Genomic DNA, 19,356 nt, shown 5'->3' on the forward strand with positions numbered 1-19,356 from the left:
CTCTCTCTCTATCTCTGGTGCGGAGTGGTGAGAAGAGAAATTGTGGGCGATACGATTGAATTTATTTTTTTAAAAGAAGGAATGGGGCTTTCTCTCTCATTCGTGGTGGTCGCGTGGAGGCAACGCTCTCTTAACTAACTAGTTGTACTAATTGCGCCTTTTGGCATATGCCACATGACCAAACACACTAGATATAGTTAGAGACTTGTCTTTGGAGTTTGTACCTTCTTCTTTTTTTATTCTCTTTGGTCCAGTCAATTTATAAAATTAGTTCCTCCTCTTGTTATCAGTTATCACACTATGTCATTGTCAACATTGTCTTCTTCTTCTTCTTCTTTTTTTTTTCTAGGAATTTTCCAAAATGTTTTTTTCTGAATTTTTACCAATGGTTTTTTGACTTGAAAAAATTATCATATATACCTAAATGTTTTATTTATTGTGGCAGTTTTTGTTTTCTGGGCCTATAACTAGGCCTGTATTATAAAGCCCATTACTCCAAACTCTTTTATTGGCGATTTGCGTTTGATGAAGAAAAGAAAAAGTGGTTTAAAATCGGCGTTTTAAAAGAAGACCCGAGGCTGAGCTTTTTGACGACCACCACGAAGGATATATCAACAGCGTCGTCGATTTTGTTTGGTTTCCCGGTGAGGCGATGGCGACGAACAGCAGAGAAGCAAGGAGGCGTAAGATCTTAGAAAGAGGATCTGATCGTTTAGCTTTTATCACTGGTCAAATCAACGGCGTTCCTCCTCCACCATCTCCTTCCGATTCTACTTCTTCCCTTTCCCACTCTCTTCTCCAATCCTCACCGGACACGATTCCCCCGCCTCATCAGATTCCTCAAGAAGAAATCGGTGCTCTCTCTCTCTCTCTCTCTCTCTCTCTCTCTCTCTTTAGGGCGTATTAATTAAAGTCGTTGAATTGTTCGATTTCCGTTGGTTGTTTATGTGTGTATTTGCATTGCATCTTTGCGTTTCTCGTTTTTTTGTTATTTTCGCATTGGGCGGTGAGAAGATAAAGCCATGCCCTTTTTTAATTTGAGCTAGGTTAATTGAAATCAAGTAGGCTTCTTTGATCATATTTGATGTGTTGTTTTGGCCTAGTTACAGATGTGTAGGAACCCTATATGCTTGAATTAGGGCAAATTTTGTTGATTAGAATAAGATGCACAAGTATCCCATTAAGAGAAGCCAGGGGAGTAACTTACTGATTTTGTTGTGGAATTGCAGCTTTCACAAGTCCACAAGAAAACATCTCCAACGCTGCGGTGGTTGATAATGCAGATCATATCATCCATCGAAGCAGAGCAGAATCGGTTCAACCTCACAGGTATGCTGAAACATTGGCAGATTCAGATCCTAGAGACGCAACAATACAACCAACTCCTACAACTTCAAGTGCTCAAATTCCATCAGTGGTAGATTTAGGTGCTTCTCAAGCATTTATTCCTCTGGCTAGTTCACTGAGCACCATCAAACCAAAGCACATTGGAGCGGCCATTGATGCTTCAGAATACCTACGGATGTTTTCAGCTCTTGGGATTGCACTTGTTGTCATACTATCTCGTCTCGGGTTCTCTTCCTTAGTCAACATAGTAAGCTTCAGGCCTGTTTTCTTGCTCATATTGACCGATGCCACAATTGTGCTTGGACGTGTTCTGCTGAGTCATCGTGGAGATCCGCCCTCAGCCTCTGCCTCGGAGACAGTAATGAACGGGCAGGGTATAGCAGAACAAGTCAGCAATGCTTTGGAGACGGCGATGATGGTGAAGAAGATAATGGACGCACTCCTTATGGATTTTAGCTTGTACGCTGTGATTCTCATATGTGGCCTCTTGGTCACCCAAAGCATCTTTCCTTAGGTCATTTTTTCAAGTAGGTTTGTTTGTGCTCGGTAGTTTTGTGTTTGTTTGCTTCTGGTTTTAAAATTATAGTTAGTTCCAAAACATTTCTACTTACATTAGTTTACATGTCTCAAATATCGTTTTTTATTTTATTTTGAGTTAACCAAGAGTTACCCTTTTGGTTGATGCTAAGTAAGTTGAGTTCACTTGCGCGACAGATCGTTCGTTATTTATTGGTGTTCAGTACTTTGGAAAAAGACAATTTATGGTTCTCCTTCGTTTGTTTCGTATACTGACTGTGTGTATTAGGGTAGTTGGGTATCACGTCTCAGCTTCGTCCTTGCCATTAATAAACATACACACATCTCAAATTTAATATTACAGAACACACTGTCTCAGATTCTGTTTTTTGGACCCTATAAAATTGGCCAATGAGAGAGTTGCCTTAATGATTTTTTAAAAACACTTTTACATTATTTTGGAATTCCTTGCTCACCACATTTCTTGCTTCTGCCTGGAATTTAAAACTTATTCGTATTTGGTAATTGTTTCAACAACCCACTTAAACAAAACCCTGTTCTAGTCACTAAAAAATTCTTACTATCACTTTTTATTATGTAGATCAGGTCTAGTTTTTTAATGATTTAATCTCTGAAAGGGAAGTTAAAGTTAAATGTGGAAACTATAAAGGAAAAAAAAAAGAGGAAGAAGTGAAATTTCTAGCTGTGATCATAAATTAACCGAGGAAGCAACGTGGTAAGTCACTCTGTAGCTGTCAAAGTAAGAAACAGAGAAACCATACGTCACTCGACGAATCGTAACCGTTTATTTCATTTTTCTTCTTTTTTACAATCGTTAAAATTATTTATTTTATTAATTTATATAAATACGTATCTTTTACTCTTTGGGAGCCATTTTTTTTCTTTTGCCGCTAAAGTAGTGAAGTGCAGAAACAGATACAGAGAAAGAGAGAGAGAGAGAGTACAAATTTACAATAGAAGGTTTCTTGTTCCCGGGAAATGGAGATATCTCCGACGGAAGACAAACTCGTTGGCTCCGGCGACGACGAAGCTGTTCCTACACAAGTATCCGTCATAAAAAACGAAGCTTTAGACATTTGTCGGATTTGCCAATCACCAGATGAACCAAACAATCCGTTGAGACATCCATGCGCGTGTCGAGGCTCTCTCAAGTTTGTTCACTCAGATTGTCTTTTTCTCTGGCTCAATCGCCGTAAACGCAACCACTGCGAGGTTTTTTAGTTAAACCCTTTCTCTAAAACTCTGTTTCCTCTGCAACGAATTGAGTTTAAAGTTTACTGCTTTTTAATGTGATTATGAGGAAGAACTCTCTAAAGTCTCTCTCTATCTGCAGATTTGTAAACGACGCTACTCAACTGTTCCGATTTATTCCGAGAACGCTCCAGAGAGACTATCATGTCACGAATTCTTAATGGGATTGCTACTGAGAGCATTACGTTTCATGACTTGGATTCTTCCTTGGGTCTTGATGATTCCTTTCAACGCGTATTGCTTTTCTTTTCTCCCTTTGGACAAGGAAACTGAGTTTGTGAACCAGACTGTTTTAGAACTGTCCTTGAAATTTCCTGGCCTGTTTTACACTGCTGAAATAGTGTTTGATATCACCTTTATGGTTGTCTCTATGGAAATTATGGAAGAGATTTTAAGGAGACACCCTGAGTTGTTACGTCTTATGATCATCTTAGAGAACGGTCTAAGAGATAGAGATGTTACTGGCGTTTTGCTGCTGTTAGGAAATCATTTACATATTCTGAATGATTGGTGGCATGATCAGCTCTTACACTTGCCATTTCTCCATATCTTTCAGAGGGGACCTCTTCCACTAGTGTTTGTTCCTCGAAACACGCCTCTTCATCAATTTGGATCCATCAGAAGGGTTTTTTTCCTTTTCAATGACGACACTTTTGCTGTGAGTCTTTTGATGTTAGCTTTCCGGATTAACATTAAGTCATGTTTCACCATGTTGAGTAACAGATTCTTGTTATTTTATTTTCTCTACAGGTTCTTGCCATCAACATCTATTGGTCTTCTCTCAAAGTTTTTATACCATTTTCGATTGGCCGAGCTGTCTTCTTTCTTCTACGCTGTTTCCCACATGTTTGGATTGAGGAAAATGCATCTGAATTAGCTGCCGGAAAAATGGTTATATTCTCGGTTTTATTGGCTTACCTTGGAAGCGTCTTCCCTCTGCCTCGAAACAGAACAAGACTCAGATGGTTTTCTCCGCCAGTTAAGAAAACGTTCATCTTGTGCTTTAAACTCGGTGTTCTGCCTTGTATACTTGGTTGCTGGCTAGATTTCTGCACTTCCCCTATAATGGGAGAAACAGTTTCCCAAAGCATTGAGGTTCTTTCAGACTATCCACACCTGGCTGCAAAACATTGGCATATGGGAATTTTCTACTTGGTAGTTGCTATACGTTGCATGGAGGCTATCCAAAAGGTAACATTTGAATTTTTTTGTTGCCATCCTCACGCATCATCAGATATACTAACTTTTTCTTCTTCCTTTTGGCAGATACTTCAGAAACGAGCCTTTTGGTATCTGATAGATGTTGCAGAACCAAACTACAAAATCACTAAACTGCATCTTGGTCCCATCCTCTTGGCGTTTGCTTTACATGGAGCAATGGTGGTGGTTGTGCTTTACTTACCAGTAAAAACAATGAGTCTCATCAGCCAGTCCTTTTTCCCTCTCCAATTTGGGTATGTTCCTCTGGACCTTACCACATAATGTTTCTAATTTCTCGATTCTTAAACATTATGTATTAAAATTTACGCTCACGGGATGCATGCAGGGTCTACGATGAAGATTTTGTGCTTGGTTTACTTATTGCTTATACGTGCCTAATTAGACTTGGCCCTCGGTGGTTAGTCAATTATATTACACCATCCCTCAGACCCATAGTTCACAAGTGGGTTATCACTATCAGTTCTATGCTCAAGTTGAGTGACTTCTTGCTTGGAGAGCCCCGCAGAGACCGTGTAAATCGTAATATGAGACCACAGTTTCTATTATTTGGCGTAGCTGAAGGCTCTATGGTCAGTTTGTATGGATCTCAAAGCGATACCACCTGTGAAGAGGATACAAATGACCAACGAGATAAAAGGTAACCAAGGAAACGCTTTAAATAAAAACACTTCTGGTACAAAATTCATTCTGATCAGTTGTAAGTTTCAGTTTTATGCTAAGGATTGGAGTGATGTTTGTTCTAGCTGCTATGAGTATGTTTCTTGTTAGTACAACCCTCATGGCTTTACCAATTCTAGTTGGAAGGGCCTTCGGACTCAAACACGACGGTTTGTAATTTTCTTAATCTTGCTTCATACGTATATCTCCTTTGTTTTATGCTTCTAATGTTTTTAAAAGTGACTCTTTGCAAATCAATCATTTTTAGATCTTTGTGCTTTCTGGATTGGATTCTGTATCCTACGAGGAATCTATATCTTCATTTGCTTCGTCTATGATCATTTCGTGACGGGAAGAACTGATTTACTTCTCAACCATGCCCTCATGTTCATAAGGAATGTCTTGTTATTCTCCATATGGGTAAGAAGACTCAATATCTTTCTATGAAAATTATGACTTTTGAATAATCTTTTGTTTTGGACTTATATGCTATATAACTTGTAAACCCTGATGAATAGATCTCCATCATACCGGGATTGCTCGGTCTCCTTATCAACCTTATGATCATCATCCCATCACAAGTTCCGCTACATGATTCCCCAGTATATAAGTTGCACCACAATTGGTTGCGTGGTGTAGTCGTCCTACACATCTGGATCTTTCTGGTAAAGAAAGTTTTGTTTTCATCATTATTGCTTCAATCAAGAACTTGTTTTCATTTTGTTTGTTGCGTAACAAGTAACTGCTGTTCTTCCCTCGCAGACTATGCGCACACGGATCAACTGTTTCACGACTGTGGCGTGGCGGGAAAAGCTTCAGAGAATCAGAAGCGTCGGAATCAACAGACTTCCCTTTACATGGCTGATTCGAGATGTTATTGGTTCCATCATAGTGTCTCTTTTATTCACTCTCTGCGTTCCCTACGTGGTGGTGAACTCTCTGTTCCCGATTCTTGGATTTTCGGATGAAGTCAACTTAGCCGTCCAGCGGTTCATTTGGCCAGCGATCCTCACCTTAATCCCCATATGGTTCAGTGTCAAGCTCACTCGTGATCTTATCATTTACCTTCACCAACTGGAATTTGATCATCGATACAAAGTGGGAGAGAGGCTGATGGATTTCACTGAAGATCTTGCTGGAGTAACAACGACCAAAACTAATGGCTAATGATAGAGAATAGTCTTCAACAACAAGTACATAAACTAGAGTTTCTTATGTTATAGTAGTATCTCTTAACTAAAGAATCTATGAAATGCAAACAAAATCCTAAGACGATGACTAGTAGGATTCAAAAGGTTCTGGAACTTGGTAGTTATATTTAATGTCTACATTCTCCCTCTTCATGTTCCATCCTTTATTTCAACTTCATTGGAAAAACGCTTTAAAACTTTGAATTTTGCCACAAATATATTTTGTTTAACATCTCATTTATATTCACCGAGATGTGGATTACTCGGCCTTTATTGAAGGTTATGAAGAATCGAATCTATGGGTAATGGATATTGCAGTTGTGTAGTTTCAAAATGTGATGTAAATTTTTTTATTCTCAACAACACAAATGTACAACAGAGGTGTTTTCCAGAATAAATGTATAGCCAAACTTGAAACTGGAACTGGAATACTATTGTTTGGTGCTAATGAGAAAAGGGAGCTTTAGAATCTAACAAAAAAACACTTGTTACCAAGTAAAATTCTACATTTTATGGCGATCATTGTTCTTTAGACACACTTGCTTCATCTGATTTTGCATCTTCTCAACTTCAACTCTTCAAAAAAGGATGATCAAGAGCTTCGTTTGCTGTGAGACGCTCAGATGGATCATATGTCAGTAAACCATACAACAAATCTGCAAATCTGGATCTTGTGTTGTCAACATGTTTCGATACCATATCCTGCAAGAATAGTGAGCAGTTCCTACTTCAGGTCACGGCATATCAGACAAAAGATACATCACTAGACAATAAGAATTTGATGGCTCTTAAACCTTGAGACGATCCAGTCTTTTTACAGCCCTAATACTCTCTCGAGAGTTGGCTCCTTCTGGCCAATTCAACCTACTCCCTCTCCTAAAATATTTCTCAGCACCCCGGCTGCAAAAACATAATGACCGTACATGCAATAAGCGATGAGCATTTTATCTCTCTGTGGACTTTCGTGTAAGTTTGTGGAAATAGAAAACTAACCAGGCTTTTCGGGTCATATGTTCAGGCAAAGGTCCCAATGCCCTCTCCATCATAGCTAGATGTTCTAAGTTATCATGCGTCTGAAAGAGAGCCTCACCCTATCGTACAGTTTACATGTGTTGACAATAGTAAGCAAGACTACTTAAAATTAGGAGATAATAATTCATACAACAAGATGAGAAAGACTTTACCGTGCATAATTCAAATAATATACAACCTACACTCCATAAGTCACACTGGTAACTCCATCCTAGACCTGTAATGATATGCCGCTGGTTAGTTACCAGAAAATATGTTCACTGGTAAGTGTCAGCTACACAATCCGCAAGCATGTATCCAGGAGCAATTAACTGAATTACTTACCTAAAATGACTTCCGGAGACCTGTAATGCCTTGTTTGGACAATGGAGTGATGAATCCGGTTATCACAAACAGTACTGCCAAAATCAATCAGTTTAATGGCGCTTGACTTTGGCAAGCACCTGAAATGCGTCTCATTTGACGCACTCCTCTGTTAATTCAAATCAAACACCAACTTGTCAGAAGAGCAACTCTTTCAAAATACTAGCCTATCATTACTACATAGTTTACCCAAACCCAACCTTAACCTAATTCAGTTCCAGATACCTTATTGTCAGGAAGCTTTACATTTTCAGAAGACACCAAAAGAATGTTTTCAGGCTTGAGGTCGGTGTGAACTAATTGTAACTCGTGCATATCTGTAGATATAAGAAAGAAACAATGTTAAGAGCACAGAGGCATTAGGTAGGAACTACAACTACTGACCCCAGACAGAAAAGAAACAGTTACGGTAACATGCTACTATGCTAGATACGATAATTGTATACAATAACAGCAGAAAGGAACAATTCACAGACATGCTACAGATTCCAAAAGCTGGCATCCAAAATCCCGAACAAGGGCCAGAGGAAATGCAGAGTATTTATTTCTCTTAAGAAAGTCAAACAAACTTGGCCCAAGCTTCTCAAACACCTGGTATCACCATTAGAAATCATAAGGAAGGTTTTGTTTAGTTCCAGTCTTCATTGACAAAATCCACATGGATAAACTAACTACACAAACACTATACACGGAATTGGATTTCTGTGACTTAAGGTATCATACAAAAAGAAAGGTAGACAGAAAGATTAAGATTCATTCACTTCTTACAATACCAAAGCTCATAGGTTATTGAACATAGAACCACTTAAATATTAGATCGTAGAAATCAATGAAACTTGATCGGGACACTTACAATGCAAATATGATTCCGGTAATCAAACCAGTTCTTCATCTGTACACAGCTGCAAGGACAAAGCAGAAACGAAGAAACTGAGCAATGAAACAATGCCACTCTTGCGATCAGATAAAAAATCTAGAAGATAAATAATATATACCGTGTGCGGCCTTTATCACTCTTTAAAAGTTTTTGAAGAACATCAATTTCAATCATTGCTGCATCCCGGTATTTCTTAATGCTTCGTATAATCTTAATTGCGACATATTCTTTTGTATCACGATCCCAACATTCCAAAACCCGACCAAACGTGCCTACAACACCAGCAAGTTCACTGAAATGGCACGATTTTTGATTCACAAAAACAGTTTTTTATCTCGAACACACCATGCCACTTGACAGCTAACCTTCACCCATCTTGCTTAGTATTTTATCTGTCAAAACAGAACACACAGTGGAGTTAAGTTAAACAACTAAAAATGTTCAAAATGGATTCTTATGTCAATGAAACAACACCAAAACGAAAAGATCATCTCTAGTAACAATGCACATATACTACCATGTAAACTTGATCAATCAAATAAAATTCATGAATTTGTTTTATAAACTCACATCTAGGAGTGAGATTCTCCCTCAAAGTGAAAACATAATGACCATCACGATCATCCTCCCTTAAAGGTGGAGACAAAACCCTCCCATCGCTTCCATGTCCTCTAATCACAGCTCTTTTAGCCTATCCCAAAAAAGTCAAAATTCAAAATGTCAGCATATCAAAACCTCACCACACACACACACACACAAAAACATAAATGCCCTAATTCTAATTTCCAAATGTCAAAAGATCAAATTTTTTTAATTATTATTTATAAAGCAACCTCAGGTTCAGGAGGAGCCTCGTCCCAGGTCATACGAGGACGTTTTCTGACTCGTTCTTGATCCATCTTCTCGAATCCGTTGTTAGCAGCTACCATCACCGACGTTGAGAATCGATCACCGACGCATCTAGAACGGAATCTGAAGCCAATCTGCAGCTAAAAGAGGGAAAATTTCTACCAGACGTAGATAATAATAAAAGCAACAAGGCGGCGAATCGAGCGAAGGGCGGCGATTTATCTTTGCGAGCTAGGGTTTCCAACTATAGAACTATAGAGAGAGAGTGCGAAGAGAAGAGAGAGAGAGAGAGAGAGAGAGAGAGAGAGTCTTAAAATCTCAGCCAATTTTGGTTACCGGCCAAATCCCTTGGGGTCGAGGTCGAATCGCGACATCCACCAATTGCATTTTTCCACTTTCCCAGTCGAACAACCCGATTGATGATGATGGTAACCCAGAATTATTGCCCACCCGGCCCAATATTTAAATGTCTTTGAGACTCTCTCAAATATTATCGTCTTGGCCCAAAAAGCCCATCATGGATCGATCTTATGATATACAAAAAAGTAAACAAACATAAATGATTTATGTAATTTTAAAAAACTCATACCATATTCTTTCCTGTTTTATTAAACAAATATTCTTAAAAACCATAGTAATTTTTATTTTCGTTACATAATCACAGTTACGAGTTATGATTGAGTATGTAATTCCGTTTCACAAAGAGTGTGACACTTTTCACACAAATTAAGAAAACACTGAAATATACATATATGCCCTTATTAAATACTCCCTCCGTTTCAAAATATAAGATGTTTTGGAGAAGTTTGTTGTTTCATAATATAGGATGCTTTCAAATTTCAATGTAACTTTTAGATTAGTTTAGTATTTTATATTATGCAGTATTGTTTCTGATTGGTTGAACTTGTTAAAAATAAAGATTTCTTAATCTGCGTGCTTTGCTTAAAACATCCTATATTTTGAAACGGAGGGAGTAAGTTTTTAATAGACTATTTTAGTTATAATTAAAGGTAAAACAAAGAAATCTAAGATAAAAGATGCATTGGAACTATAAAATAATGTATTAGAATTGTAAAGTGACAGTCTTTGTGAAACAAAGAAAAATCTTCAGAATGACACTCTTTGTGAAACAGAGGGAGTATTATTTGTTCGTTTTGTTTTCAACACTACTATTCCTGTCAGGTCTCATTTAATAACAACAACCAACAAAAAAACGTCAAGATTTGACTTTTGGGATTCTCAATATTTCAACTTCAATATTTAAATATGTATAACTATCGTAAGGAAGAAAAAAACCTTATCCTTTATCGTAGATCTCGATTATCATTACTAATCTGATGTCACCATTAAATATGTACACAGGAGACGTAAATAGGGGGCAAAAAGTCTTCTACTAACATTTATAGATAAAACTTTCAAGAATTAAGCTAATCAGATTCATAATAATAAAATCTTGAAAAAACTACAAAATTATTACTAATAGATGGTTACTATGTTACAGTGTTATCGTAGCAGTGCGGAGTAACAACATATTAAAAAAAAAAGTCAACACATTCGCTCACCTCCACCTTTCTTCATCATCATCTTCATCACACCTCCTTCATAATTAATTAAAGAGAAAGAGACAACTATGCGAGCTTGAAGGGAGAGAAGAAGAAGAAGAAGAAGGAGAAAAAGAAGATGTCGACGACGACTTCAGAGGCTAGATCACCGTTGCCGTTGTTGTTAAGAAGAGGAAGGTCTTCGACAGCGACATCAACGACTGCTGAAACGAGATCACCGTTTTCGGCACTACAGTTCAGAAGAAGGTCGAGCAAAGATGTGAGGAACATAACCTCAGTTTCAAGCAGTCTCTTGCCTGCGTTTGGTACTGTCATCGAAGACGATAACCCTTCTTCTAAACGTTTCATCGTTCTTCACTTTGATCGCCGTTACAGGTTCCTATGTACCGTATTATTTTGATTAGTCCATTTCTAAATGTTTTTAATTATTTAGTAATATATGTTTTTGTTGGCTAGGTTGTGGGAATTGTTTTTGGTAATATTGGTGGGATATTCAGCGTGGGCATCGTTGTTCGAGTTGGCTTTCGAGAAAGCAGCTGAAGGAGCTTTCATGACCATTGATCTCGTCGTTGACTTTTTCTTCGCCGTTGATATCGTCCTCACTTTTTTCGTTTCCTACTTGGATAATACTACTTACCTCAATGTCACCGATCACAAGCTTATCGCTAAACGGTAACAAAATTATAACTACACTTAATTAACAAAAGTAAATAATTTAGTTAGATCCTAAATACGAAGACATATACATATATGTGCATTAGGTACTTGAAGAGCGTGGCTTTTGTGATGGACGTAGCGTCAACGTTACCGATTCAATTCATTTATAAAACCATTACCGGAAACGTCGGACGAGGCCAAGCTTTCGGCTTCCTTAATTTGCTCCGCCTTTGGCGTCTCCGTCGTGTTACCGAACTCTTTAAAAGGTTTCTTCCATTTATATACTACTACGTACTTCCTACTATATAACTTGCATTCTGACATTATATTCTCCATATATATTCTTGTTACAGACTAGAGAAAGACGCACATTTCAACTACTTCATTATCAGAGTCATTAAACTTCTGTGTGTAAGTTTTTTTTTTTAAAGTTGAGTTATCAGTACTACCTAAGGTGGTCTGATGTTAATAATTTGGTTACGAATTTGACCAATATAGCAAATCCACTGAACAACAATTGCTAAATTGGTTATATAATTATATCGATCTCTAGATATAACTCATCTTCAAAATATATATGAATTTGACCAATTGCTAATTTGACGTTAGGTAACGATATTTTGGATTCATTTGGCGGGTTGCATTTTATACTGGATAGCCTACCATTACCCAAACCCTATTGATACATGGATAGGATCACAAGTTGAGGATTTTAAGGAGAGAAGTGTATGGTTAGGCTATACTTACTCAATGTACTGGTCTATTGTCACACTCACTACCGTGGGTTACGGAGATTTGCATGCCGTTAATAGCCGTGAGAAGACATTTAACATGTTCTACATGCTTTTCAACATTGGCCTCACTTCTTACATCATCGGTATCATGACCAATCTTGTTGTCCATGGCGCTAACCGTACATTTGCCATGGTAATTAATCATTTGTTGCTTGAAACCCAAGAAACATTTGAGAAACCTTTAAAGATTCGTTTCTAAACCTTGTTGTCCAGCTCTAATTATTTCTGCGAGTTATGCAATATAATATTTCTTCTTCTTGGACAGAGGAGCGCGATCAACCATATATTGCGGTACACAAGCAAGAACAGGTTACCAGATGCAATGAGAGAGCAGATGCTTGCACATATGCAGCTCAAGTTCAAGACCGCGGAGTTAAGGCAAGAAGAGGTTCTTCAAGACTTACCTAAGGCTATCAGATCAAGCATTAACCAACATCTATTCCGCGCCGTCATGGAGGAGGCTTATCTTTTCAAAGGATTCCCTGATGGCCTCATCGTCCAGCTGGTGATCAATCAACAGTTCCATTTCTTTCTTCGTGTTCCTTGTTAAACAAGGTATAAATGAATTTGTTCTGTTGTAGGTTTCGCAAATAAAAGCAGAGTATTTTCCGCCGAAGATGGAGATAATCTTGCAGAATGAGATTCCAACAGATTTCTACATAATTGTATCTGGAGGAGTGGTATGATATTTTTTGTTGTCCTCTACGTACATACTCAACATATATATTTGCACTTTAGTTGATTTAAACAAAATTTTGGAATCACAGGATTTAATTTCATCCAAGGGTATGAGTGAACAGGTAAACCTCTAAAACTAAATATCAGTAATTTTAAATAAAGTACTGTTGGAAAGATATGATGAGGAATTATTATTGTTGGGTGAAGGTATTGACGAAGTTAGGTCCCGGAAGTATGGCAGGAGAGATTGGAGTAGTGTTCAACATTCCTCAGCCTTTCACTGTGAGGACACGACGACTTTCACAAGTTATCCGAATCGGTCATCATAACTTCAAAGAAATGGTTCAGTCTGATAATGACGTCGACGCCAAAATGATCATCACCAATTTTCTGACTGTAAGTTCAGATTCACAAAAGCAGTATAGTAACATCAACAATTAATGATTATAATATAACCAGAATAACTAACTAAAGTTTTTTCTTTTCTTCAGTATCTCAAGGGATTGAATGATGAGTTAAAGAAAGAAATCTCTGATTTACTAGCTGACGCAGATGCTCAGGTTCAAGTTCAGGTATACGTAACGTAATTTTAATTAATCAAGCTAGCCCATGCATGCATGTGTCCTCTCGTCACCGTTTTTAATTGGTTTTGAGATGAAATCGATCATTATGTGGTGACAGGAAACGGTTCAGACAGAGGAAACACCACAAAGTAACAATGAGGAGATAGCTACGGTCTCAAGAGATGAAAATGAACAGAGTACGAAGACAATGTTTGTAGATTTTCAAGTATGGTTTTTATATATGTATATAGAGTACCCTTAGAAAAAATGTCATTTGATATGCAGAAGAAGAGAGACGAAGTAAGGGAGTTCCCAAAAGAGTAATAATTCATGGACAACCTCCTAATCAAGATAACAACAACAATGCTGATTCCAACGGCAGACTTATCATTTTACCTGATTCCATCGAACTTCTATTCGACTTAGCTGGTCAGTTTCACTTCTTTACTACTTTTGTTACTTCTCTTTATATTTAGATGTTTACATATATCGGTCATGTTAGAGAATTAACTTTAAAAAAAAAAAGTGACCGTCCATATAAATGTTTCTCTATAGTATATAAAGTACTCACACACATGTTGTCATATATAAACTCAAGTTTATTGGTGGATACAGAGAAGAAGTTGGGGAAACGAGGAAGCACGATTGCCATGGCCGACGGTGCACATGTTGAACAGATTGATGCTCTTCGAGAAAACGATCATTTATATATTTTATAATTCATTTTAAATATAGTATATGAATATCATTATTACCACCACCTCCCACACATAATAATGATATAGAAAATCAATAATTTTGTCAGCGTTTTCGTGCTTATGAAAAGAAGCCAAGTTTGATTTGAGAATATAAGGTGAACATCGAATGTCCAATTCCATAAATGTTACATACATATTAGTATTTTCTCTTCTCTTTTTTTTTTCTCCTTGCATTTAGGTCCATATCTCTTTTCTTTCTCCCTTCTCACCTAAACTTTGTCATTTATTATTTCGTTTTTACAGAAACAGTTCTCTAAAACGTTTGCCTCAACGTCTGCTCACAAAATGACTAGAAACCTTAAAACCATAATCTTACCTATAAATGTTTGCAATGATAAAGAAAATAACAATTATATCATATTGTACACTACATTGTACATAGAAAAGTTTTATTTGTCCCTTCTGCAACATCCAACAAAAGAAAAACATTTGAAAGGAAATTCTTAGTTCGAACTAGAAAAACACATGAAAAAAGTAACCATACAAATTGGATTAGCTAAAGCTAAAAGACTCTCTTGTATTTTTTATAGGTTGAAAAGAGAGTGGAGACTATTATCTACGTACACCTTTAAAATGAAGTGAAACTTCTCAACTTGAAGTAGTTTATGCTCTCTTTTCCCTTCCAACCAAAGAAAACTTCTCAAGCAGCCATAAGAACGATGCCCTTTCACCTTCTGCTATGTATTTCTAAATTCAGAACATGACACAGGTGGTAGGAGACATTAAGAGTTCTGTTTGTGTTCGTCCCTGATTCTCTTAATGCGTTGCGTAATTTTGTGTTTTTTTCTACTCGATTGTATTACGATCTGAGATGGACTGATCGGAGAAGATTAGAAAGTTTATTTGTTAAATTTCTATACAAGATCGGTATACATACTCGAATAGATTGTGATTTTTTTCCCCTCTTTGTTTCCGTTTTCTTGGTTCGATCATCTACTTCTTTGGGATGGTCAGTTCTGTTTGTGTTCGTCCCTGATTCTCTTAATGTGTTGCATAATTTTGTGTTTTTTTCTACTCGATTGTATTACGATCTGAGATGGACTGATCGGAGAAGATTAGAAAGTTTATTTGTTAAATTTCTATACAAGATCGGTATACATACTCTAATAGATTGTGAATTTTTTCCCCTCTTTGTTTCCGTTTTCTTGGTTCGATCATCTGCTTCTTTGGGATGGTCAGTTCTGTTTGTGTTCGTCCCTGATTCTCTTAATGCGTTGCGTAATTTTGTGTTTTTCTCTACTCGATTTTGAGTTATGCTTTGTTAGTCTCTGATTCTCTTAATTCGTTGCATAATTTGGTGGTTTTCTTCTAATCGATGGTGATTTCTCATACAATATGGTGACTTTTCTGGTTTTGATTCTTTTACGCAGCAGCTCCTTACACAGAAAATGCTTATTTTTATTACTATTATTTTTATTTGCTGTTGAACCTAAGGAGGGAGCACCGACTCGGAAGGCTCAATATCTCACAAACATGGTTTGCCTCTTATATCTTATATAATATGAAATTTTTTTTTCTAATTTTTACTAACATTGCCACATTTGACATTCTCACTTAGTGATACATGTTCTCATTTATTTTCATTAGTTTTTGTTTTAATCCATAAGTTTTACAAAATTATATTAATATTAATTCTTAAAAAGAACTAATGTTGATACATTTGACATGTATTTTTATATGAAAGTTCTTTTACCAAAAATATTATCTATTTACTACAGCATAATTGATAATAAAAAATCTGCACAGTATTCCTACATTATATTTGATTTGTCTTTCATTATATAAAGTTACAAAAATATATGTCTATTTTATAATAAATTATACTATCACATAACTGATACATCTACTTAAATTTTAAAAACCTTTTTAAAGTTTTGTAATTTTTATAAACATTAATTATTACACATTTAAAATCATAGAACATTTCCTTTCATTATTTGAGTATATTTTTACTAACATTAATTGAACTTCTCTCTTCTCTCTTCTATTAGTTTTGTGCAGCTATTGCAATCAGTATGTTGACCGAGATGCTTTGATGTACCTCATTTTGGCCAATGAAATACTGCACGTTCTACATCCAAATATAATAACAATTGCTGAGGATGTAAGCTATACATCATTCTTTCATTTTTGTTTTGGTCATCCTTTTGGGTAAAGCTATTGAATAATTTTTTTTTATCCGTATTGAATTGCTTTGTCTATATTTCTGGACAAGATAAATTATAAATTATCTCTAGTATATATATATTTTTTAGTTTGGCCAGCGACTCGCCTTTTCAATTTAAACAAGTGTTGAGTTATTTTCATTTTTATTAAGAACCACCTGAATGGGGCCTAAGTAGCGCAATATAGTAGTGATCAAGAGGATTAGGTTAGTATCTGTTCCCTCCGACAAGACAATGCCGTGATAGAATGAAGGATGGAATTGCCAGTGTTTGCTAGGGATATCAGGTCGCTTGTCCGTCGGAATCGGAGAAATCTGGTTCTAAGAAAGAGCCACGATTTATTATGATTAGTGATTTGTTTTAAATTCTCTTTTTTTTGTTCCTTTCTTTTTTTTCCAGTCAACAGATTGACGAATGGATGCAACAAGGACCTCTCAAATCATCTGATCATGAAGTATTGGGTCATCTTCTGAATGACTTAGCATTGGCCTCCCAACACCAAAGGCAGCAGATTTTCTTGGTTCGATCATCTGCTTCTTTGGGATGGTGAGTTTTGTTTGTGTTTGTCCTTGATTCTCTTAATGCGTTGCGTAATTTTGTGTTTTTTTCTACTCGATTGTGAGTTCTGCTTTGTTAGTCTCTGATTCATGTTCTCATTTATTTTCATTAGTTTTTGTCTTAATCCATAAGTTTTACAAAATTATATTAATATTAATTCTTTAAAAAAACTAATTTTGATACATTTGACATGTATTTTTAAATCGGATTTTATATGAAAGTTCTTTTACCAAAAATATTATCTATTTACTACAGCATAATTGATAAAAAAAATTCTGCACAGTATTCCTACATTTATATTTGATTTGTCTTTCATTATATAAAGTTACAAAAATGTATGACTATTTTATAATAAAATATACTATCACATAACTGATACATCTACTTAAATTTTAAAAACATTTTTAAAGTTTTGTAATTTTTATAAACATTAATTATTACACATTTAAAATCATAGAACATTTCCTTTCATTATTTGAGTATATTTTTATTAACATTAATTGAACTTCTCTCTTCCCTCTTCTATTAGTTTTGTGCAGCTATTGCAATCAGTATGTTGACCGAGATGCTTTGATGTACCTCATTTTGGCCAATGAAATACTGCACGTTCTACATCCAAATATAATAACAATTGCTGAGGATGTAAACTATACATCATTCTTTCTTTTTTGTTTTGGTCATCCTTTTGGGTATAAAGCTATTGAATAATTTTTTATCCGTATTGTTGCTTTGTCTATATTTCTGGACAAGATAAACTATAAATTATCTCTAGTATATGTATATTTTTTAGTTTGGCCAGCGACTCGCCTTTTCAATTTAAACAAGTGTTGAGTTATTTCCATTTTTATTAAGAACCACTTGAATGGGGCCTAAGTAGCGCAATATAGTAGTGATCAAGAGGATTAGGTTAGTATTTGTTCCCTCCGACAAGACAATGCCGTGATAGAATGAAGGATGTAATTGCCAGTGTTTGCTAGGGAGATCAGGTCGCTTGTCCGTCGGAATCAGAGAAATCTGGTTCTAAGAAAGAGCCACGATTTATTATGATTAGTGATTTGTTTTAAATTCTCTTTTTTTTTGTTCTTTTCTTAATGTTAATCATGGTCACTAATCATAATACCTTTATTAAAAAATTGGATGCAACAAGGACCTCTCAAAGCATCTGATCATGAAGTATTGGGTCATCTTCTGAATGACTTAGCATTGGCCTCCCAACACCAAAGGCAGCAGCTACTTAATGACTCAAGGGTTTTACTGGATTCTGTGGAGCGTGCAATCTTGGACTCACGTTCAAGCCGAGAGCCATCAAATGAAAGCCATGATCGGATGAGTGAGCAATAAGGTCTTCTCTATATTTTTCCAAATTTTTAACAGGTCTCATACTTGATTTTTAATTTTTTTTTTTTTTTTTTTTTTCACTTGATACAGTCTCTGAGTTAGGAAGAGGACGTGAGGAGGTTACAGGAGGAGATCGTGCAATCTTGAACTGGCGTTTACCCCAGTTCAATCTTGACAATCACTCGTCTGTAAGAGGAGACCCATCTGTGAACGAGTGAAAGCCATGGTCGGATGAGGGAGCAATAAGCCTTCTCTATATTTTTTCCAAATTTTTAACAGGTCTCATACTTGATTTTTAATTTTGCTCTTTTTTTTTTCACTTGATACTGTCTCTGAGTTAGGAAGAGGAGGTTACAGGAGGAGATCTGCATATTGATATTGAAGGAGGAGATCTGCAGCAACATAACATCCACCCCAACAAAGACCTAGGAGAGGAAATGAAGCACTGGAAAATGCAACTATAGAGGTTGGAAGCAGCTCAATTGATAATGAAGTTGATGGAAACTCACACTCTGAAAATATTCCTAGCCGTGAGCCAGAAGACAGATCTTCTATTTAAGGAGGAGAGGAGAGAGAGGGGAACTCAGGAGACCATGATCACCAAGGTACTCCTTTTTCCTTTAGGTCTCTTTGTTTTCCCAATTTTTTCACGTCTCATGCTTGATTTTTTTCACACATGAAGGGACAGAGTCAGACTCTGATGGAAACTCACACTCTGATGGAAGCTCACACTCTGATGAAGCTCATAATGGAGGAAGTACAAGTTTACAACTTTTACTTGCATATATTGTGATGAGAGGGGAAAATGGATTTTTAGATTGGTTTTTAGCATGATAGTTTGTTGGGGGTATTGGGTAAGCATGAAGTATATCAATAATTGAACCTAAAAGCAATAAAAAAAGAAGAAAACTTGTCATATTTTCCTTGTTATTCGGATAACATTCAAGATGAAGTAAATT

General features: G+C 36.3%; 4 protein-coding genes and 1 long non-coding RNA gene across 11 annotated transcripts; 4 read left to right on the plus strand and 1 right to left on the minus strand.

The window, feature by feature from the left end:
• Positions 1-317: 317 nt before the first annotated feature.
• Positions 318-2,058, plus strand: LOC104730002 (uncharacterized). Its single transcript, XM_010449054.2, has 2 exons — positions 318-854; positions 1,230-2,058. The coding sequence occupies exons 1-2, from the start codon at positions 653-655 to the stop codon at positions 1,859-1,861; spliced, it is 834 nt and encodes a 277-aa protein (XP_010447356.1). The 5' UTR covers positions 318-652; the 3' UTR covers positions 1,862-2,058.
• Positions 2,059-2,747: 689 nt separating this feature from the next.
• On the plus strand, positions 2,748-6,362 carry LOC104730004 (putative E3 ubiquitin ligase SUD1). The gene is made up of 9 exons (XM_010449056.3): positions 2,748-3,096; positions 3,218-3,793; positions 3,886-4,326; positions 4,402-4,589; positions 4,682-4,993; positions 5,065-5,183; positions 5,282-5,433; positions 5,532-5,678; positions 5,776-6,362. Exons 1-9 carry the CDS (start codon positions 2,863-2,865, stop codon positions 6,178-6,180), a joined length of 2,574 nt encoding a protein of 857 aa, XP_010447358.1. The 5' UTR covers positions 2,748-2,862; the 3' UTR covers positions 6,181-6,362.
• A 177-nt stretch (positions 6,363-6,539) lies between these two features.
• On the minus strand, positions 6,540-10,040 carry LOC104730003 (serine/threonine-protein kinase AFC3). 5 transcript variants are annotated; one of them, XM_010449055.3, is made up of 12 exons: positions 9,309-10,040; positions 9,046-9,166; positions 8,841-8,867; positions 8,594-8,747; positions 8,452-8,500; positions 8,075-8,189; positions 7,824-7,915; positions 7,560-7,707; positions 7,388-7,452; positions 7,197-7,294; positions 6,998-7,103; positions 6,540-6,905 (listed from the first exon to the last, which is right to left on the minus strand). In XM_010449055.3, the coding sequence occupies exons 1-12, from the start codon at positions 9,402-9,404 to the stop codon at positions 6,774-6,776; spliced, it is 1,203 nt and encodes a 400-aa protein (XP_010447357.1). In that variant the 5' UTR covers positions 9,405-10,040; the 3' UTR covers positions 6,540-6,773. The 5 variants fall into 5 exon arrangements, with proteins under 5 accessions (XP_010447357.1, XP_087334298.1, XP_087334299.1 ...); XM_087478172.1 differs by having other exon boundaries at positions 8,821-8,867; positions 9,309-9,759; XM_087478173.1 differs by lacking the exon at positions 8,075-8,189 and having other exon boundaries at positions 8,821-8,867; positions 9,309-9,636.
• Positions 10,041-10,698: 658 nt separating this feature from the next.
• On the plus strand, positions 10,699-14,480 carry LOC104730005 (potassium channel KAT3). 2 transcript variants are annotated; one of them, XM_010449058.3, is made up of 13 exons: positions 10,699-11,261; positions 11,343-11,558; positions 11,648-11,809; positions 11,897-11,954; positions 12,153-12,470; positions 12,603-12,842; positions 12,919-13,017; positions 13,105-13,137; positions 13,223-13,411; positions 13,507-13,587; positions 13,697-13,775; positions 13,864-14,007; positions 14,194-14,480. In XM_010449058.3, the coding sequence occupies exons 1-13, from the start codon at positions 11,005-11,007 to the stop codon at positions 14,295-14,297; spliced, it is 1,980 nt and encodes a 659-aa protein (XP_010447360.1). In that variant the 5' UTR covers positions 10,699-11,004; the 3' UTR covers positions 14,298-14,480. The 2 variants fall into 2 exon arrangements, with proteins under 2 accessions (XP_010447360.1, XP_087333684.1); XM_087477558.1 differs by lacking the exon at positions 13,864-14,007 and having other exon boundaries at positions 14,196-14,382.
• Positions 14,481-14,931: 451 nt separating this feature from the next.
• LOC104730006 (uncharacterized) lies at positions 14,932-19,315 on the plus strand. 2 transcript variants are annotated; one of them, XR_758375.2, is made up of 6 exons: positions 14,932-15,812; positions 16,328-16,440; positions 16,901-18,389; positions 18,488-18,623; positions 18,739-19,002; positions 19,080-19,315. It is a non-coding gene; the product is annotated as an uncharacterized LOC104730006 (long non-coding RNA). The 2 variants fall into 2 exon arrangements; XR_015573846.1 differs by having other exon boundaries at positions 14,937-15,812; positions 16,901-18,401.
• Positions 19,316-19,356: the final 41 nt, after the last annotated feature.

The sequence above is a fragment of the Camelina sativa genome, chromosome 12, assembly GCF_030686135.1.
Source record: "Camelina sativa cultivar CO46 ecotype springtype chromosome 12, ASM3068613v1".
Classification (NCBI taxonomy): Eukaryota; Viridiplantae; Streptophyta; class Magnoliopsida; order Brassicales; family Brassicaceae; genus Camelina; species Camelina sativa.